The sequence below is a fragment of the Salvelinus sp. IW2-2015 genome, linkage group LG15 (genome assembly GCF_002910315.2).
Source record: "Salvelinus sp. IW2-2015 linkage group LG15, ASM291031v2, whole genome shotgun sequence".
In the NCBI taxonomy this organism is placed as follows: Eukaryota; Metazoa; Chordata; class Actinopteri; order Salmoniformes; family Salmonidae; genus Salvelinus; species Salvelinus sp. IW2-2015.
The window spans coordinates 13482986-13506303 of record NC_036855.1 but is presented as its reverse complement, the minus strand read 5'-3'; the positions used below and the strand labels follow the sequence as shown (position 1 = coordinate 13506303).

Here is a 23318-nt window from a genome sequence, read left to right as displayed (position 1 = left end):
GAGTTTGCGTGTAACCTGTGGTGAGTTTATCTCAAATACATTAATCAGAAAATACCATATTTATCCAGTCACTGTATACAGTACATACAAAAACAATATCCTGAGGAACATAGTCAATTCCCTTGTCAGTGAAAATGCCACAATCCCGAGTATTTAAAAAAAAAAAAAAAAAAAGCAATGTAATTTCAGACAATTACAAAGTGTGTGATATGACAGGCTCCACATAACCATTAGATCCTATATGCACTCCCTCTTTTGCAGGCACTGTCATATTAGGTTTACATGGCTTCTGTTGGAGACATTTCTCTGAATGATTGCCTCTTACCTTACAGGAAGTGCAATTGAGGGGTACCGTTTCTCTCTTGAGCAGCACTATATTATCATTCTCCACCACACTCACTTTGCTATAGTCCTCCTGCTTCTTATCCATCTCAGGTACCTGCACCTGTAGGCCTATGCTCTTTGTCCACCTCTGAACCTCCACACAACCAATGGCCTTCGAGGGAGTCACAATATTCTGTGATGACAAATTATGTTTGTCATCACAGTTTGATTGGCTCTTGACCACTGTTTCCCTGTAGTCTAGATGTCTGGCTAAGCTGTCCCAGAGATCTTTATGATGGCTTAAGGATCGATACTTGCTGGAAACAGGCGCTTGCTTTGGCGTTTCAGTAACATTGTTGAATGGCTTCTTCTGAGGACATGGGTGAGATGTAACGTCAGTGGACAGGCTCTTGGTCTTCCTAAAAGTAGATTCAAGCCCCTCAGAATAACCCTGTTCCACCATCTCTCTGCTTCCAACTTTTACTTCATTATTAGCCTTCATCAAAAGGCTGTGGTTATAGCAACCATGATCTATGGAGTTCTTTGTCCTTGTTCGTCCATTCTGAAGATCTGGTGTCACCTGTTCACTATCAAACACCAGCAGATAGTCCACCTGCTGGTCCTTAGTGGATATGGTGGGAGGAAAGCTCTGGTTGATCAGAGAGCTTAAAATGTCCTCGGACCGCCCACTCTGGAAGAGAGTTGCATAAGATGAACAATACTGGAAGAGGGAAATATTAACATGTAGACCTGCATGTTTAAATTCATGCTCTGAATAATTTGTGTGTTTAGTGGCTGTGATGTCTGGTGGTTGGGAGAAGAGCAAAAGAAGAATTTAGTATAAGATAGACAAGTATATTGCACTTTACCTTGAGGAGTTGTGTATCTAGTCCTGATATCTTTGGACCAGGAACAGGAGGCAGAAGACAATGCTTCACACTGGGACAAAAAAAAAAGAGTTAATTGTACTCACAATTTGAATATATTATGGATCGTTTGAAAATGAAACGTTTAAAATATTCTGTTTAAGGAAAATATATACTATTTTCTCTTCATGGCCAGGGTGAAGGTAACAAGCAGGATTATAAAAGCAGAGAAGACGGTGACCACAATCCAGATCGATCGCTCCTTCAGAATGTCTACAAAACACATGGGAGAGAACCGCTTCAGACTGAATTTCAAATGCATACTGTATATCAGGGTTGCGTTCAATTCAGATGTAATTGAGAATGCCTCATGAATTCCAATTCAATCATTGAGTTTGAATTTAAGTAGTAAACAGGATACAGAATTGCAATTCAAATTTTAATTAAAGGAAATATAATTTAATTCAGTGAAATTAAAATGCCTATTCTATATAAGGTGCAATCTACACAAATATACATCTTGTACATAAAACATCAAACATGTCATTATATACAATACCAGTCAAAAGTTTGGACACACCTACTCATTCAGTGGTTTTTCTTTATTTTGACTATTTTCTACATTGTAGAATAATAGTGAAGACATCAAAACTATGAAATAATACATATGGAATCATGTAGTAACCAAAAAAGTGTTAAACATAGCCTGTTTACTTGGTTTAGATTTTGAAATCAAGTAGCCGACCTCTTGGTATTCTCTCAACCAGCTTCATGAGGTAGTCACCTGGAATGAATGTCAATTAACATGTGTGCCTTGATAAAAGTTAATTTGTGGAATTTCTTTCCTTCTTAATGCGCTGATGAAACTGGTTCTCATGAGAACCACCATAGGAAAGGAAGACCCAGGGTTACCCTTGCTGCAGAGGATAAGTTCATTAGACTTACCAGCCTCAGAAATTGCAGCCATAATAAATACTTCACAGAGTTCAAGTAACAGACACATCTCAACATCAACTGTTCAGAGGAGACTGCATGAAATCAGGCCTTCATGGTCGAATTGCTGCAAAGAAACCACTACTAAAGGACACCAATAAGAAGAAGAGACTTGCTTGGGCCAAGAAACACGAACAATGGGCATTAGGCCGCTGAAAATCTGTCCTTTGGTCTGATGAGTCCAAATGTAAGATTTCTGGTTCCAACCGCCGTGTCTTTGTGAGACGCAGAATAGGTGAACAGATGATCTCTGCATGTATGGTTTCCACCATGAAGCATGGAGGAGGAGGTGTGGGGGTGCTTTTCTAGTGACACTGTCAGTGATTTATTTAGAATTTAAGGCACACTTAAATGTGCCTTAAGTGGCTACCACAGCAGCATGGCTACCACAGCATTCGGCAGCGATACGACATCCCATCTGGTTTGTGCTTAATGGGACTATCATTTGTTTTTCAACAGGACAATGACCCAACATACCTCCAGGCTGTGTAAGGGCTATTTAACCAAGAAGGAGAGTGAATGCTGCATCAGATGACCTGGTCTCCACAATCACCCGACCTCAACCCAATTGAGATGGTTTGGGATGAGTTGGACCGCAGAGTGAAGGAAAACCAGCCAACAAGTGCTCAGCACATGTGGGAACTCCTTCAAGACTGTTGGAAAAGGATTCCAGGTGAAGCTGGTTGGGAGAATGCCAAGAGTGTGCAAAGCTGTCATCAAGGGAAAGGGTGGCTATTTTGAAGAATATAAAATATATTTTGATTTGTTTAACACTTTTTTGGTTACTACATGACTCCATATGTGTCATTTCATAGTTTTGATGTCTTCACTATTATTCTAAAATGTAGAAAATAGTAAAAAATAAAGAAAAACCCTTGAATGACTAGGTGTGTCCAAATGTTTGACTGGTACTGTATATGCATCTAAAATATTGTTGAAACATTTGATTTTCAGGACAAACTATTACATTTAATGATTAAGAATAACAAAACCTGTATACAAATATTATATTTAATTAATCACCTAAATCTTCCCAGAATGCATTAGTTTAACCATCAAGTTGATCATAAAGCCTTCAAAAAGAAGCCAAACAAAAAAAATGGTTTGTGKAAATATAATTGGCTACTCTAAGTACTAAGGTTAAAAGAGTATGTGAACATTGTTTCCAGAGAAAAAATATATATTCTTTGGGATCTGGAAGTGTGACGCGTCAGATTCAATGAAACTCTCATGTTTTATGAATTGCACTGAATTACATTTTACATCCTGTCACTCAAACTAAAATAACATTTTGTGGCCAATTAAATTAGAATTGAATGAGAGAGGCTTTACGTACACACCTGGTGCTCTAATTGATGACGTATGTCGCGCAACAAGAGTCGAACGAATTTARTTCAGTCAGTCGTCCTGATGAGCCCTTCCCAGCTAGCTAGTTTAAAGATTTGGCTCGAAACTTCAGGGATAATTAAAAACTTGTCTGCCGAAGTTGGGACTTGCGAGCTTGTTCAGAATCATTCCATCTTTATCAGGAGTAATTGTTATTTTTTTTATTTGCAAAAATTCAGAGGTTAATGCCATAGTTCTACATTTACGGTGAATATCGCTACAATACATATGCTTTAGCTGTCACCCTGGCCTGATATTGGCTACACTATCCAGCTACTTCCCTCCTTACTGCGGGAGCGAAGGACACTTGTGTTACCGGCTTGCAGTGCATACTCTCCCCATTGAGCAGTAAACTATATAAACGGTGACATCCAGACTGTTACTAGTACTCAATACCAGTACTACAAGTTATTTCTTGTGAAGACTGTTATCCTTCTTAAAATGAAATCAAATGAGATGGAAAAAAATTGCCACTTTAACACCGCCGACATGTGATACAGCTTCCCAGTGGGAAGCAACTCACGTCGGCAAGTACTAGCCTATTCTGTCACCCGAAGCAAACAGGCTAGCAACACCCTTGCACTGGTCATTCGCAACTGCTTGTCCTTATGTTAACTAATTGGCATGTCAAGGGGACATCCAGATGGTGACCAATACTACAATTTATTTATACCTCACCCATCGAAATTAACCACTTTCTTTTACAGGTTTTAACTAGCGCAATGCTGCTGCTGTTGTTGCCGGCTAGCCAGAATAAACTATACTGAACAAAAATATGAACGCAACATGTAAAGTGTTGGTCCCATGTTTCATAAGCAGAAATAAAGGATCCCAGAAGTGTACCATATGCACAAAACTCTTATTTCTCTTGTACTATACCAAGAAGCTGATTATACAGCATGATCATTACACAGGTGCACCTTGTGCTGGGGGACAATAAAAGGCCACTCTAAAATGTGCAGTTTTGTCACAACACAATGCCACAGATGTCTCAAGTTTTGAGGAAGCGTGCAATTGGCATGCTGACTGCAGGAATGTCCACCAGAGCTGTTGCTTCCATAAGCCACCGCCAATGTCGTTTTAGAGAATTTGGCAGTACGTCCAACCGGACTAAAAACCGCAGCCCACTTGTAAACACGCCAGCCCAGGACCTCCGCATCTGGCTTCTACACATGCGGGATCGTCTGAGACCAGCCATCGGGACAGCTGATGAAACTGAAGACTATTTCTGTCTGTAATAAAGCCCTTAAGTGGGGAAAAACTCATTCTGATTGGCTGGGCCTGCCTCCCCAGTGGGTGGACCTATGCCATCCCAGGCCCACCCATGTCCGCGACCCTGCCAAGTCATAAGAAATTCATAGGGCCTAATTTATTTATTTAAATTGACTGATTTCCTTATAATGAACTGTAACTCAGTAAAATCTTGAAATTGTTGCATGTTGCGTTTAGATTTCTGTTCAGTATATCTTGCTGGGAGGGGCTCATCAGGACGACTGTGTCGTGTCTTTGGCATCATTAAATTGAAGACTTATTTTATCAAATCAATTCTCTGTAATTATTATGTGATTAAACTAATCATGTAAATGTAATTAACTAGGAAGTCAGGGCACCAAGGAAAATCTTCAGATTACAAAGTTATAATTTTCCTAATATAAAACTCTTCAGATATTTCAATATCTGATCAATTAGTCTTCTAATTAATGAATTATTCTTTACCTCACGTTAGTCTCATTACAAACGTCGTAAATTGTTGGTTATCTGCACGAACCCAGCCTTTACTATGAATCATCCATACACCAATTGTCTTAATCATTTATTTACTAACTACCTAAATAATCACAGAAATGCATAAACAAACAGTAGATATGGTTACAATGAAATGATAGGGGAGGTTCCCTAGTGGGCTAAGCCGATATGGCGGCTTGGTGGACAAAGGGAAGTGGGTGTGGACTGAGAAGGGCGGGAATTACAAGAGTCACTACACAGTTGATAATTATATTGATTGAAATGCTAATCCTTTGCACATGAACGCTCACTCATTCGGGAATAATTGCAATCAATATATATTGACGCTCAGTGTGTCGTCGTGATCTCTGTTGGAATCGTCGCTCTTTCTGTTGGAAAGTTCATCCACCCGTCTCTCTCTGCTCCCATGAAGTCTCTCGTGATTAGAATGGATACTTCAGAGTCCCATTCAGAAATGTTCTTATAGAATAGATGTTTCGGCGGTTGTTGGTCTTCGCATTCCAGCTCGACATAATTCCTAGCTGCAGACTAGTAATTAGTATCGAAGATTTGCTCTTATTCTGTCGGTATCGAGAGTCTCAGAGTTGAACCATTTCCACCCGTGTAGCCAATGCTCCACGTGGTTTGGTTAGGATTTCAACAACCATTACACCCTTAGCTTATACTGAGGTTTTTGTGGTCTTTACTCAAACCTGTGATCGGGGTACGCATGGTCTAAAGAGGATTTCTCCAGGTGGGGGTTTTATTCGGAACAGTAGAAAAGGGGTGTCCCATGAGCCAGATCATGTCTGTGCTCACGGGGGCGGGCCAATGACTTAGTTAAACTTTGAAGGGAATACAATTCTCTCACATTAATGGTTCAAAATGACATTACATAATTTCACAAATAGTTTCATCTTTACTCATTCATTTTATACTATAATTAGATGAAAATCTCATAACGGAGACTCTTGTATAAACAGAGTTATGGTAATGTGGCTGTATTGTCTTTCAATGAGGTCACAACATGAAACAAAATGGACCGGTCGTAGCTGGATTCTCCACCGACCGGTTACACATTCTCCAAAACATGGATATTGTTCAGTTCTCAAGTTCTGTGATGTAGAATAAGTTCCTTTGTTCTACTGTGAAACTCTCTCTCTGTATACTGCCTGGCCATGAGGAGAGTCTCCTATAGGAATTTGCAACCTGAGATAACAGAACCTGGGTGCAGGGGGAAGAGAGAGGTGGTGAGAGAGGGGGATGGTACTCGCTATACCCAAAGAGGGCCACGTCATGACAACTGACTGAACCAAATCCATTAGTCTCCACTTGACTCTCAGCTGCGCAACATACAATTTGTGCACCAGGCGTGCAGGCCAGCTGTAACGGATTACATTTACGTTACTTTCTAAATGTAATCTTTTACAGTTACTGTACGAAAGGCTGTGAACTATTTGTATTTAATCATATTAGTAATGTTAGTTCATCATATACGAGCTGTAACTCACCGGTGAAGTGGAGCAGAGCATGCTGGGCGATCAAGCTCAGAGAAGAAGATCAGCTCGAGAGAAGTCAAGTGAGAGAAAGTTCCAGCCATCCTTGCGTTTTCCCACCAGTTAGTTTTCAATGTGTTAGCCAAGGACAGTGTGCGTCCTTATTGATACGCAAGTACATATTTATATATTTCAGGACGACTGACTTAAAACCTAGTGGTTAAACACGGAAGTAGTTCCAATAGTTTTTTCACGTTGGGGATTTATCAAAACAACCCAACCAAGCCGCACTGCTTCTTGACACAATGCCCACTTAACCCGGAAGCCAGCCGCACCAATGTGTCGTAGGAAACACCGTACACCTGGCGACCGTGTCAGCGTGCACTGCTCCCGGCCCGCCACAGGAGTCGCTAGTGCGCGATGGGAAAAGGACATCCCTGCCGGCCAAACCCTCCCCTAACCTGGACGACGCTGGGCCATTTGTGTGCCGCCCCATGGGTCTCCCGGTCGCAGCTGGCTGCGACTTGAACCCAGAATCTCTAGTGGTAAAGCTAGCATTGCAGTGCCTTAGACCACTGCACCACTCGGGAGGCCCACTCAGGCTGACTGGCTCTCGTTCAGGCAAATGAGAAATAAGTGCACGCAGGTTATCCGGAAGGCCAAAGTTAGTTACTTTAAGGAGCAGTTCTCTCTGTGGGTCTAACCCCAAGAAATTCTGGAAAACAGTTAAAGACATGGAGAATAAACCCTCCTTCTCACAGCTGCCCATGTCCCTTAATGTTGATGTGGTTGTTACTGACAAGGAGCACATGGCTGAGGTCTTTAATCACCACTTCATTAAGTCAGGATTCCTATTTGACTCAGCCATGCCTCATTGCCCGTCCAACATTTCCTCATCTCCCACCCCTTCTAATGCAACGAGCTCTAATGCTCCTCTCTCCCCTTCCCCACTACAAAGTTTCTCCCTGCAGGCAGTCACTGAGTCTGAGGTGCTAAAGGACCTCCTTAAACTTTACCCCAAAAAACAATCTGGGTCAGATGGTTTGGATCGTTTCTTCTTTAAGATTGCAGCCCCTAATATCGCCAAGCCTGTATCTGACCTTTTTAACCTGTCTCTCCTCTCTGGGGAAGTTCCCATTGCTTGGAAGGCAGCCATGGTGCGTCCTCTATTTAAAAGGGAGAGATCATGCTGATCCTAACTGTTATAGGCCAATTTCTATTTTGCCCTGTTTATCAAAAGTGTTGGAAAAACTTGTCAATAATCAACTGACTGGCTTTTTTTATGTCTATAGTATTCTCTCTGGTATGCAATCTGGTTTCTGCTCAGGTTATGGATGTGTCACTGCAACCTTAAAGGTCCTAAACGATGTCACCATTACCCTTGATTCTAAGCAATGTTGTGCTGATATTTTTATTGACTTGGCCAAAGTTTTTGATACAGTAAACCATTTCATTCTTTTGGGCCGGCTAAGGAGTATTGGTGTCTCTGAGAGGTCTTTGGCCTGGTTTGCTAACTACCCTATCAAAGTCTCCAGGGGGGTACCCCAAGTCTCGATCATAGGACCCTACGCACTGCTCAATTTGCATCAACAACATAGTACAGGCAGTAGGAAGCGCTCTCATCCATTTATATGCAGATGATACAGTCTTATACTCAGCTGGCCCTCCCTGGATTTTGTGTTAAACACTCTACAACAAAGCTTTCTTAGTGTCCAACAAGCTTTCTCTGCCCTTAACCTTGTTCTGAACACCTCCAAAACAAAGGTCATGTGGTTTGGTAAGAAGAATGCCCCTCTCCCCACCAGTGTGATTACTGCCTCTGAGGGTTTTAGAGCTTGAGGTAGTCACCTCATACAAGTACTTGGGAGTATGGCTAGATGGTACACTGTCTATGGGCCTCCCGTGTAGTGCAGCGGTCTAAGGCACTGCATCGCAGTGCTAGAGGCATCACTACAGACCCGGGTTCGATCCCAGGCTGTGTCGCAGCCGGCCACGAACATAAGAGACCCATGAGGCGGCGCACAATTGGCCCAGCGTCGTCCGGTTTAGAGGGTTTGGCTGGCCGGGATGTCCTTGTCCCGTCGTGCTCGTGGCGGGCCGGGTGCATGCACGCTGACTTCGGTCGCCAGTTGTGTTTTCTTCCAACACATTGGGGAGGCTGGCTTCCGGGTTAAGCGAGCAGTGTGTCAAGAAGCAGTACGGCTTTGCAGGGTCATGTTTCGGAGGACGCATGGCTCCTGAACTTCACCTCTCCAGAGTCCGTACGAGAGTTGCAGCGATGGGAAAAGACTACCTACCAATTGGATATCACGAAATTGGGGAGAAAAAGGGGTAAAAAGTACAACAAAAATAAAAGCTGCAGGCTAAGGTTAAATCTAGACTTGGTTTCTTCTATCGTAATTGCTCCTCTTTCACCCCAGCTGCCGAACTAACCCTGATTCAGATGACCATACTACCCATGCTAGATTACGAAGACGTAATTTATAGATCGGCAGGTAAGGGTGCTCTCGAGTGGCTAGATGTTCTTTACCATTCGGCCATCAGATTTGCCACCAATGCTCCTTATAGGACACATCTCTGCACTCTATACTCCTCTGTAAACTGGTCATCTCTGTATACCCGTCGCAAGACCCACTGGTTGATGCTTATTTATAAAACCCTCTTAGGCCTCACTCCCCCCTATCTGAAATACCTACTGCAGCCCTCATCCTCCACATACAACACCCGTTCTGTTAAAAGTTCCCCAAAGCACACACATCCCTGGGTCGCTCCTCATTTCAGTTCGCTGCAGCTAGCGACTGAAACGAGCTTTTTTTTTTTAAACACTCAAACTGGACAGTTTTATCTCAATCTCTTCATTCAAAGACTCAATCATGGACACTCACTGACAGTTGTGGCTTCTTCATGTGATGTATTGTAGTGTCTACCTTCTTGCCTTTGTGCTGTTGTCTGTGCCCAATGTTTGTACCATGTTTTGTGCTGCTACCATGTTGTGTTTCTACCATATTGTCATGTGTTGTTGCTACCATGCTGGGTTGTCATGTGTTGCTGCCATGTTATGTTGTCGTCTTAGGGCTCTCTTTATGTAGTGTTGTGGTGTCTCACTTGTCATGATGTGTGTTTTGTCCTATATTTTTAATCCCAGCCCCCGTCCCACAGGAGGCCTTTTTTGGTAGGCCGTCATTGTAATAAGAATTTGTTCTTAACTGACTTGCCTAGTTAAATAACTTAAATAAATTAAAAAGGTGTTTATGTCTGAAGATGCACTCTGCGACGATAATGTCAAATTTATGGTTACGCTAACTAGTAGTTTCTACTGCGAGCTAGCTACTGTGAGCTGTCTAGCTCTGTTGTGGTTGTCATAACATTTCAGACATTTAACCCTGTATTTGTATTGGATAATTTCCCCCAGTGCGTCATTTATATGCCCTGCAATTGTATAGGTGTATGGTACATCATTATATTATATTGTGTTTCACTGTTTAAAAGGTATTCCAGTTCATTGTGCAGTTGTAGCCCTGTACTGAAAATGATGGCGCTATGCTTTGTAGTACAGTTGAAGTCGGAAGTTTACATATACCTTAGCCAAATACATTTAAACTCAGTTTCACGATTTCTGACATTTAATCCTAGTAAATATTCTCTGTCTTAAGTCAGTTAGGATCACCACTTTATTTTAAGAATGTGAAATGTCAGAATAATAGTAGAGATTATGATTTATTTCAGCTATTATTTCTTTCATCACATTCCCAGTGGGTCAGAAGTTCACATAAACTCAATTAGTAGTTGGTAGCATTGCATTTAAATTGTTTAACGTGGGTCAAACGTTTTGGGTAGCCTTCCACAAGCTTCCCACAATAAGTTGGGTGAATTTTGGCCCATTCCTCCTGACAGAGCTGATGTAACTGAGTCAGGTTTGTAGGCCTCCTTGCTGACACACGCTTTTTCAGTTCTGCCCACAAATGTTCTATAGGATTGAGGTCATGGCTTTCTGATGTCCACTCCAATACCTTGACTGTTGTCTTTTAGCCATTTTGCCACAACTTTGGAAGTATGCTTGGGGTCATTATCCATTTGGAAGACCCATTTGCGACCATGCTTTAACTTCCTGACTGATGTCTTGAGATGTTGCTTCAATATATTCACATAATTTCCCTCTCTCATGATGCCATCTATTTTGTGAAGTGCACCAGTCCCCTCCTGCAGCAAAACACCCCCACAACATGGTGCTGCCACCCCCGTGCTTCACGGTTGGGAGGGTGTTCTTCGACATGCAAGCCTCCCCCTTTTTCCTCCAAACATAATGATGGTCATTATGGCTAAACAGTTATATTTTTGTTTCATCAGACCAGAGGACATTTCTCTAAAAAGTACGATCTTTGTCCCCATGTGCAGTTGCAAACCGTAGTCTGGCTTTTTTATGGCGGTTTTGGGCAGTGGCTTCTTCCTTGCTGAGCGGCCTTTCAGGTTATGTCGATATAGGACTTGTTTTACTGTGGATATAAATGCTGTTTCCTCCAGCATCTTCACAAGGTCCTTTGCTGTTGTTCTGGGATTGATTTGCACTTTTCACACCAAAGTACGTTCATCTCTAGGAGACAGAACTGAGCGGTATGATGGCTGCGTGGTCCCATGTTGTTTATTATTTGGCACAGCCAGTCATAAAATCTGATTTTAAACCTAACCCTAACCACACTGCTAACCTTAATGCCTAACCCTAACTTTAAATTGAGACCACAAAGCAAATTTCAGTTTTGTTTTTACAATATAGACAATTTTGACTTTGCAGCTGGCCCATCTAATGGAGATCGCTCAGTTCTGCCTCAAAGACAAGACTCATCCCAATAACATCAACCTACCTGCTTAAGAGGCCTTAGAAGAAGACAACAAATGTATATTAGCAATTGAACGACATCTATTGTAGGATAAATTAATGTCAAATTTTACATAGCTGACCATAAATTGATGTTGTATTTTTCTTTATGGGTTGGTTATGTAGGCTTCTTCTAACCCATTGCTTTCTACTACAGATAATAATATGATTAAATTATATCTTTACATTAAAAACCAAAGTCTGTCAGATTTCCAGTCATTCCAATTAATTTAATACCCCTTGATCTTCAAGAATAGGACTTGGAAATACAGATAAACCAAATTGTTTTACCTGAGCATAACCCCAAAACTAAGGACTAATTAGCCTACTCTGTTAATGATTTTGTTGTCATCGAGGACTGATTTGGCTCATTGATTCGAGTTGAAAAAGGAATGCTGCTCTAAAAATGGCATGCTTTGAGCACTACCGAAAAGTGCCATTTGCATGTGAAAAATGTATGCCATATGCTGCATTTGCTATAGGCCTATTGTTTACCTTTTTGTTGGTGACACTTTGATATCTCGATAATTTGCAGCTGTTTAAGTCTATCAAAAGTGCACCAGTTTGAGCATGTGTCTGTTAGGCCTATGGACATTTTATTTTTGAATCAGCACGAATTAGATTGAGCAATAAAAGCCCCACTTGTGGTGTTCTTAAATTAAACTTGTTTATGACAGTATGGAGCACAATACCACGGGGCAGTTTAGAAGGGAGGAACGCAAACTTTTATTTGATAGGCTGGATGGGATCCGCACTACCACTGCAGCTGTTGCAAAACCTTTCTTAAACGGAAGCAAACGGAACGGGGAGGGACCTACCTGAATTTTTCCAATAGAAACTCTTGTTTTGCTTAAACGGTAAACGGTTTCCGTAATGAATACACCCCTGGTCACAAAAACAATGATTGATAGGCAGTTTAAACTTCTTCAATTCAACCATTATTGGGTTAAAATACACATATATGTACATTTGTGAACAGCCATCCACAGCAATCAGTCTCCGTAAAGATCAAATTGACAAATGAGAGCAGTAGTGTTATTCACACCAATGCCCTATGTAGCCTAGATATTAATAAATGCTATCCGTGTCTCCTATATGCTACACGACTGCTACACCATTGGAAGACATAGCTTGGACGTTAGCCTATTCCTGCTCTTTTCTCGCAATCCATCAAACAAATTTGGTGTGTCATCAGTGGTCTCTGACTTATAGAAAGGTGTCACATATTATTTTTGCAAACATCCTTTCTGAATTTTAAAGTAATCCTAGAAGTAATCATGTYGTTTTTCAAAAGTATCTGCAATCTGAATACAATTTTTTGCTGGTAACGTAACGGGTTAGTTACAGTTCAAATGTGATCCGTTACTCCCCTACCCTGCAGACGTGTTCGTATAGCCTCTCCCAATTTCAACTCATGAGTTGAATAAGAGTCAGTTCCAAAATTCTGAATTGAGCACAACCCTGCTGTATATCAACAGTAAGTATTGTATGTCCAAGTATGTTCACTATGCACTTTCTGCTTATCTGAAATTCTCTTACTGGTGGACACTTAACCTTGATCCCATCTGTACATCAACCACCTTGGATGCCACAAAGTGGTACAGTAAGGACCAAGATAGCATAGAACCATTGAGCTCTGCAACTTATTGAGGGAAATAAAATAATCATAAAAAATCTTACAGTCAGGGACCTCTGTGTGTGTAGTGGTGCTCCACTCGCTCCAGAGGCTATGGTCTAGTTTACAGCGAAGCTGGACCATGTAGACCTCTCCTGGATGCAGACTGTAGATGATCAACTGGGTCTGCTTCCCTGAGGCATACTCCTATAAAGACAAATATAAGGAAACTAAGAAGAGCCTGGACCTGACCAACTGTTTATATATAACATCAACTAAATGGAAACTAAACAGTTAATAAATAAGTTTACACTTCTAACTTGACCCTCACGGAGTAAACTACAATGAGAGTAAAATAAAAAAACAGGGAATTTATCAAATTTATCTCTTTTTGCCTTGTCTGTCTACTCTATAGAGTAACCCATCCACACACACACCTCCCACTCGCTCTCCTTCTTATTCTGTCGTTTCACCCGTAGTTGGTAGGTAAGAGTGATCCAGCCAGAGCGTGTGTCGGCCTCGTGAGGCCGACACCATTCCATTTCACCAGGAGGTGTGGACTCTCCTCAGTCTCCACCACAGACACTGTCACATTCTCTGGGGCATTGGGCTGGACTGCATGAAGCACAGATAGAACACAATTCATTTCTGTAGGGCTCCAATAGGCTTGATCCATATTCAGTAAGTTCTATATCAGGGATGGGCAACTGAAGGCCCACCCCACCTTTTGTAGACTGGCAGATTGTGGAGACCTCAGTCGGGGTCTCAACTTACTGTTGACAATTGGAATAGTAGAATACACAAGGTGCAATTTCGAAATGTGGTTGTGCATCAGCAGCTTTTCTCTTGTTATGTCATTCACTGACAGTCGCTCAATTAACCCATGTCAGCTAAAATGTTTTAGATTTGTAAATTAGTCTAGCCAGCTATCTAAACTTGTAGTAACCATGGTCGAATTACCAACCGGGGGGCCCCCCATTGATTTTGTTTATCACTATCACTCAGATATCATATAAAAAACTGCAAACATTTCTCGTCACCCTATGGCAAAATATGTAGAATTGCAGGAAATTAGTTGTAAAACCGCACATTTTCCTCTCTGCCCCATGGCAATATGAGTAGAATTGTATGAGTTATCAAATTACGAAATCGTCTCTCTGCCCCATGGCAAAATATGTAGAATTGCCGCGAACTTCCTTCAAAACTGAAAAATGTTCTCTACGCCCCATGGCAAAATGTGTAGCATTACAGGAAATGAACTCTAAAACGTTCCCTCCGCTGTCAATTTCCAAAAGGCTAGGGCCGGCTCTGACTGCATACAGTATGTGGGTATGGATGTGTGTACACAAACCCGCAAGTCCCTGCAGCCCCTCGTGATGAGTTCAGATGTTTTGCCCATCCCTGCTCTATATAGACATAAGAATGGATGTTCGCTCAAACATATGCAAATCAAATCAGGTTTTATAAATGTAAAATCTAAACATAGTAATATTTTGTTTTCCTGTTTTTCAATGATTTGTTTGTTTTTTGGTCATAATGGAGTAGATCCAGCCACATGTCAATAAAGTATCACATCAATAACGAAATTTGTTTTCTTTGCATTTATCCAATGCCAAAACAAACAACAAGTAAGCCAGAGTCTACACAGTCGGGTCGAGAGCATGTAATCACATACTACAAGATATGAAACATGATCTAAGTTGTGCACAGGACCCAAACCAGTTCATCCTCATTCTAGTCCAGTAAGTTCAGGTGGTTCCTGTGTCCAAACCAGTCAGTGAGTATTTTTCTATTCTCCCAAGTTGATCTCAGGGATACTTCTTTACAGTAAATTGACATATGGTGAATGATGAATATTCTACTGTAGGTTTGTGCGCTGCAAGCTCTGCTACCTAAAGTGTCAACTAATTAAAAAACGAATATTAATACATGAATGAACGGTTGATTATTTCTAACACCAGTAGAGCAGTTTACCAATATACATAACATCCACCTCCAGCGGGTCAGAGACAGTGCTGCCCAGAGAGTTGATGGCCACCACTGTGATGTTGTAGTTGACCCATATAGAGGTGTGGCTCTTGTTGAAGAAGCACGAGTTGCTCCCTGCAGCTTGGTAATCTGGACACTCATACATTCCATCGGAGCTGCACAAAGACAAACAAGACCTTTTCTGACATTCATAGGGGTGAATGCTGGTGATGTGTGCTGGTGCGGGCATCACAGTAAACTTGCATTACATCAATGTAGATCAATACAACACGTGAACACTCAAGGCTGTTTTGCAATGCAGGGCTGATTGGCTGCTCTGGTGAAATTGATAAGTCAGAGGTAACTCACCAACAAAGTTGTGTACTCAGTTGACTGATCTTGCACGTGATAAGTATGGAGACTGAGCTAGTACTTTTCTACAGTCAGTGGATTTCAACGGTGTTCAGTGCTGACACAGGACAGCTTCAGTACACATATCAATAATGTTGAAGCTGGGTAACTAGAACTACCACCATATAATCATAATAAGAGTGGTCGTGACTCTAGACCTACAAATCAACAGTGGACACAAAAATATAAATTATTAAAATGAGTGCTACGAACTCTTCTTTCTGGTAATAGAGGTGGTGGGTTGTGGGTAGTCCTCCATCAAAACCAGGGTCCCACCGGCATGTAAAGGTCTCCTTCTCAGGGGATCTACAGTTGATGAGCACAGGTTTCCCTGGGTGAGAGATACCTGGGTGCACACACATGCCACAGCTGGACATTAGCGCATGACAATCTACCTGCACATAACATGTTGTGGAACATCTATATTTATATTCCCGAAAAATGTACAAAGACTCCAGCCACCCGAGACATGGACCATTCTCCCGTGCTCCTGTCCGGCAGGCGGTACCGGTGTATCAAGGCTCAGACCAACAGACTTATAAACAGCTTCTATCCCCCTAGCCATAAGACTGGTAAATGGTTAAAAACTACTGCTAAAAAAAAAAATTATTAGATGTATAACTACCACTACAATACTGTTAATTGATTATTGATTGCAATTACCATTAGCTTCAATCTATTTATCCTGTTACTAGTGATTATTACTCCTGTTCACATTTAATGTTGCCATTAATATATTACCATAAGTATTTATATATTCCTGCTACGAGTCACTTTTTAGCCCTGTTTACATATACACTGAGTGTACAAAACATTAAGAACACCGGCTCTTTCCATGACACAGACTGACCAGTTGAAAGCAATGAGTCCTTATTGATGTCACTGGTTAAAACCACTTCAATCAGTGTAGATGAAGGGGAGGAGATAGGTTAAAGAAGGATTTTTAAGCCTTGAGACAATTGAGACATGGATTGTGTATGTGAGCCATTCAGAGGGTGAATGGGCAAAACAAAAGATTTGTGCCTTTGAACAAGGTATGGTAGTAGGTGCAAGAACTGCAACACTGCTGAGTTTCACGCTCAACAGTTTCCCGTGTGTATCAAGAATGGTCCACCACCCAAAGGACATCCAGACAACTGTGGAAAGCATTGGAAACATGGACCAGCATTCCTGTGGAATGCTTTTGACACCTTGTAGAGTCCATGCCCTGACAAACTGAGGCTGTTCTGAGGGCAAACGGGGTGAAACTCAATATTAGGAAGGTGTTCCTAATGTTTGGTATACTCAGAGTATATCTGCCTATCATGCCTACACACACACACACACCAACCCACTAATTGTAATGTTTTTTTTATTTAACAACTAGGCAAGTCAGTTAAGAACAAATTCTTATTTACAATGACAGCCTACCCCGGCCAAACCCAGACGATGCCGGACCAATTGTGCGCCACCCTATGGGACTCCCAACCACGGCCGGATGTGCTGGAACCTGGATTCGAACCAGGGACTGCAGTGACGCACTGAGATGCAGTGCTCTTAGCCCACTGCACCACTCGGGCACAATATTGTTTACATTGTTTATTATTACTTGGAGTGAAAACCTACAGGAGGGTAGCTCTCCAGGAATAGAGTGGGAGTGAAAACCTACAGGAGGGTAGCTCTCCAGGAATAGGGTTGGAGAGCCCTGATCTAAAGATGGGGAATCATCTTTAGAGCAGTGGGGAGAAAGCCTCAATCTGCTCCACACTGATTTTTTTCAGTGGGTAAAAAAAAGGCCATCTAATAATTTGGCCAGGTAAAAATGTATTTGAACACGCATTTCACCATCTGACATAATGGTAGCCTTTTGGGCTTTACACATTTTGAACAAAGAGCGATTTGGGAGCCAAATGAGCCGGCTCAAAGACTCGGAATGCCCATCACTACAGAGCAGGCTCAACTGTCGAGAGGGGTAACGGGGAAATCATTCAAAAAATGACATGCCCTCCTAAATCTGGTTCTGTTTGTGATATTAAGATTCTAACAATGACACTGTTTATATAGACTTATTTACTGTATTACTCTTTAAAATTGGTAGAGTAATTAAACATTTACATTTGTCTTGAGTCATTAGGATGCCCTCTGTCTTTCTAGTGTTAATATACACAATCAAAGAAAGACATCAATTTTAATTTAGGAAGGTAATAAAAAGCATAGGCCTACAAGACAATTTATTTCAAAATAACAGAATAGCATGTTTTGAGTTTTATTTACCTGTGCTTAGTAGCCAAGGCCATATCAATAATGAAATCAACTTGTTAGTTTAGCAGACATCACAGGCCCTGCCCTACCACAGTCAACACACATCTTTTACAGTAAGTGTATAATGGAATAACAGAAGAATATTAAAGGATATTTTTCCAAAATGACTATTGCTGATTGTCGACAGTAGCCTACTTACATGAGGAACATGCATGGAGACACAGTTATTCCAGGAAAAAGTAATATTTTGAAACAGAGACCATGTAAGCAATTTGTTTGGCAAAAATAGGTTCATTAGAAACCTTGGAATCTGCTCTTTCTGATAGGGTATAGCAATCAAAACATCTGGCCTGCATGGACCTCTGTAGGATGATATGGAACAAGTGCTATTTGGGATGCTCCATTCCCTTCTTTGTCAACGCACGCTGGGCATCAGTCTCTTCATTCTCCATTTGACAATTAATAATATTGTCACCCATCAGACTATTGTCAATTTAATCTTGTCTTTAGGCCACATCTATTATTATTTGTGTGAAATAAGTTCCAATATAGTTTAGGTGTATTTTGGACGGGCCAGCTGGGCAGGCAACTATCTTACAGTCAGAAAATACACTCATCTTATTTTAGTATTTCCAGTCTTTTTTCTGTCTGATTCCAATTTACATTTGGTGTCCTGAGGTTTCTTATGACCATTGTTAACATAATGCATGCATTATTTATGATGGAATATTTACACAATTGAAATATCAACGTCAGAATGACTCATGGCCATTCAAGTAGTTATGGAATTCCAATGCTCTGCGCTCTAGCTAGCTAGCTGGCTAATTGGTTTGTTCGAATGATACAGCTGGACACCAAACATACAGTAAATTGAAGAGTCGCCTGAAGCTTGAGAGGAATGGGAGATGCAGTAGAGCAAGGATGGGCAAACACCAGTCTCAACGTCAACAGTTGAGAGGCGAATCCGGGATGCTGGCCTTCTAGTCAGAGTTGCAAAGAAAAAGCCATATCTCAGACTGGCCAATAAAAATAAAAGATTAAGATGGGCAAAGGAACACACACTGGACAGAGGAACGATGCCTAGAAGCCCAGCATCATGGAGTCGCCTCTTCAATGTTGACGTTGAGATTGGTGTTTTGCGGGTACTATTTAATGAAGCTGCCAGTTGACTTGAGGCGTCTGTCTCTCAAACTAGACACTAATGTACTTGTCCTCTTGCTCAGTTGTGCACCGGGACCTCCCACTCCTTTCTATTCTGGTTAGAGCCAGTTTGCAATGTTCTAAAAAGGCCAGTTTTATTGCTTCTTTAAAATCAGGACAACAGTTTTCAGCTGTGCTAACATAATTGCAAAAGGGTTTTCTAATGATCAATTAGCCTTTTAAAATTATAAACTTGGATTAGCTAACACAACGTGCCATTGGAACACAGGAGTGATGGTTGCTGATAATTGGCCTCTGTACGCCTATGTAGATATTCCATTAAAAAAAACAGCCGTTTCCAGCTATAAAAGTCATTTACAACATTAACAATGTCTACACTGTATTTCTGATCAATTTGATCAATTTTTATTTTAAATGGACTTTTTTTTTTAGCTTTTCTTACAAAAACAAGGACATTTCTAAGTGACCCCAAACATTTGAACGGTAGTATATAGACACACCATATACAGTGAGTGTACAAAACATTAGGAACACCTGCTCTTTCCATGATATAGACTGACCAGGTAAATCCAGGTGAAAGCTATGATCCCTTATTGATGTAAAAAATCCACTTCAATCAGTGTTGATGAAGGGGAGGAGACAGGTTAAATAATGATTTTTAAGACAATGTTTTGACAATTGAGACATGGATTGTGTATATGTGCCATTCAGAGGGTGAATGGGCAAGACAAAAGATTTAAATGCCTTTGAATGGGTTATGGTATTAGGAGCCAGGCGCACCGGTTTGAGTGTGTCAAGAACTGCAATGCTGCTGGGTTTTTCCAAGCTCAACAGTTTCCCTAGTGTATCAAAAAAAGAAGAACATCCAGCTAACATCCAGCTAACGGCAGGCCAGTAGTCGAAAACGGGTCATTGATGAAAGAGGACAAAGGAGGCTGACACAAATTGTGAAGAGCAACAGACAGGCTACGGTTGGTCAATTGACAGTCCAGTATAACATTGGTGCCCAAAGACCCATAAAAGAATGCACAACTCATCGTAGCTTGACACAAATGGGGTATGGCTGCCAATAACCTTACAGAGTACCACATCTTTCAGCAAAAAACAAGAAACTGTGGTTGCAGTAGGCAAAGGAACGAAAACATGGGTCACTGGAGAATTGGAAACACATTGCCTGGTTTCTGCAATTTCACTCTGATGGGAGGACTAGAGTATGGAGAAAACCACAGGAGTACATGCATCCTCATGGCAGCAGTGTATCCATCTGTAAATTCATTTCAGCACGATAATGGCCCATGCCACAAGGCTATGATTGTCTAGTAATGGTTCCACGAACATGACAGTGAATTCAGCTTCCTGCAGTGACCTGCCCAGTCACCAGATCTCAATCCAATTGAGCATCTGTGGGATGAGATGGAGCAAGCTATTCGGAGTAGAGATCCACTACCAGCCAACTTGACACAACCGTGGGGAAGCAATGGAGTCAACATGGGCCAGCATCCCTGTGGAACGCTTTTGACACCTTGTAGAGTCCATGTCCCAACAAATTGAGGCTGGTCTGAGTTCAAAAGGGGGTGCAACTAAACAGTAGGAAGATGTTCCTAATGTTTTGTACACTCAGTATACAATGCCAACTTAGATTAATACAATATGATCCCAATAAAAAAAAATGGAATTCCCAAGACTAATATGTTGTTTGTTTGCGATGCAGCAACAGTTACATCCATGCCTTTATTATAACTTACCAATGCAGTCCAAGACTTCAGAAAGTAGCAACAACAACACCCCTCCAACTTCTCCCCACATCTTGCCCCTAACCTCACAGACAGTGATGGTGGGCCCTGGAAAGGGATGTGACATCACATGGCTTAAGTTAAAGCTACAAAAGTCTTGTTTTTACTTGATAAAAAAACATATAAAGGGTAAACAATGGCAAACGTGCATAAAGATGGCAGAATTCAGATATGACGTCATTGTTTTAGCACTATCCAAAGAGTTTTTAAACTATGCCCCACGATATGGTTCAATGTGCCGATAAATCAGCACAGTCTATTTTTTCGGTTTTTCATATTACCAGCATCTTGAAGCTAAAATTGGGATCATGTATCATGCCAATGACCATACAAAAAAACAGAGTAACGGAGAGCAATGTACAATACGGCGAACTTAGCAAATCCATAAATAAATAATAAATATCTCCTTTTAAATACACCATTGGCCCCCAAATTAAATGTAACAGATGAGAAAATACATAATGATTAGACATCAAATTAATTATACATCTAACTCATTAACAGCAACATCAATGAAATGCCATTAACCACAAAGTTAAGAAATCCCCCAGTCTTGACATTTTACAAGTAAACACAAGAGAGTGGGATCAAAGATGAGACATCTGGTAATGGACTTTGAGACGGTGTTCAGTTTAAAGCACTGTGAGAGGTAGGGTCCTGTCACTAGGGCCCTTGACTAAGTGATTGTTCTCAGAAGGAAGATACAGGGTCATGTCCGACACACTGCACTGACCCGGAAAGGGGTGTTGAAAGTAGTATAGCTGGTATAGCTTTCTAAATCCTACACATTTATTTAGTAAACCCTCTCACAATGCATACACACATACTATGTTTCTCTGCATGAAATATTAGCGATGCACTGGAGTAAAATTTGTGGTAGTATGTGAAATGATAAGTTGGACACAAACTTTGCAACCATATTCTTCAGGGCTATATTTCTCCTTTATGTGATCTAAGGAATTTCGCTACTAGTGCAAGAGAGTGCAAAGTCAAATGAAAGAGGAGTTTAAAGAGATCACTAATCACGATCAAGAAGGGATAAGATGAGCATTTAGAATGAGGGGGGAGGCTATTATTGTACAATTTGGGATCATTTGGCCTAATTTCAAAACACACTTCTGACACTTATGATTAATAACAGCTTAATTTACTTACTGAAACATATTTAGTGTTTAGTACTTTTACCCTGTGTTACCCTGTTGGTAAGTTAATATTTCTGAGTCTCTGCCCTGATATAAACAACTGAAAGACGAAAGACTAACAACCCAAAACAGTTGATAGAAAAGAGATGTGCCTAAGAATGTTATTGCTGCACCCGTGACCACAAACATTGGCTATGACACTGTGGGTCATTCAAAATAAAAATAAATACAGGTAATACAGGTATGACTAACCCAGATAATTTACAAGGTTATGTGATGGTAGTTTCTCAGGGCAACGCTTAGGTGGGTTGTGGAGAGCTGGTGTATGAACACATTAGAAAGTTACTGAATTTGCTTTTGGTGTTGTTCAATATAAAATATGGTTGTGAGAAAACATTTGATATTAATAAACATTTAGACATTGTTTTTTAAATGCATGTTATCTTAACATAAATAAAATGACGTATCCAAGTGTAAATGTTTATTAGTAATATCGTGAGTTTGGCATACTAGTTATTTACAGGGCTATTTCAGGCCAAGTTCACATTGCCATTGTTCACCAGCCCAAAGACTGTTCCTGGACTATCTACTGTAGCCAACATAACCCAAATCGTCATATCACATTACTTTAGTCTATAAAGGTAAGTCAATAAAATGTAATTTACATGAAGTATGTAATACACGCAATATGTTTTAACTTACATAATGTTGTATTTGAAAAAACATGTACATTTGAGTAAAAACGTCAAATGAGTTGCAATGAAAAACGTATAGTACTCACCTAGGTAAAGCACGAATCCACTGGACTCGTGGTTAAAGTGCTGACACAAGAGGTGGGTTCTTGAATTGCATGAATATTTCTTATCTCAACAAATATCACATCTTATTTTGTAGCCTACAGTTGTCGAAGCCTCTGCTGCGTTGGAACAATTCACATCGCTACCTGTATAGTCAGAGAGGAAGAGGTTTTGCTCCACCCCAAATCTGCCCAAGGAAATCAACCCACGAAATAAATATGGAGGTCAATGAGGAGAGTGTCGAATTTGGTCAACAAAAAATGTTATTGCAAATTTGCTACATGGAGCTTACTTGATTGAATAGAAGTTTCGTAATGGTGAGGTTGTTATGAATGCACGGATATAAGTGGACGCACGTGGCATTTTGCCAACTTTGAAAAAAAATACTTTCAATCTGGATATCTACTTATATATTTTAGCACGGACATTGCCATTGAGGGCTTCCAACATTTTGAAGTAGTCAACTAGTTTGGAATTCATATTAGTTGGGAGCAATCAGCCAATGAAGAAGAAGAAGAAAAATAAAC

At 40.8% G+C, this 23318-nt stretch overlaps 1 protein-coding gene across 1 annotated transcript; it reads right to left on the bottom strand.

The window, feature by feature from the left end:
- Positions 1–166: 166 nt before the first annotated feature.
- On the bottom strand, positions 167–22977 carry prlrb (prolactin receptor b). The gene is given in 10 exon segments (XM_070446945.1): positions 167–1015; positions 1194–1263; positions 1367–1463; positions 13344–13485; positions 13716–13811; positions 13814–13893; positions 15253–15422; positions 15871–16003; positions 20805–20900; positions 22776–22977. Coding segments are annotated over 9 exon segments (1671 nt in total). The 5' UTR covers positions 20866–20900; positions 22776–22977; the 3' UTR covers positions 167–193.
- Between the last annotated feature and the right edge of the window lie 341 nt (positions 22978–23318).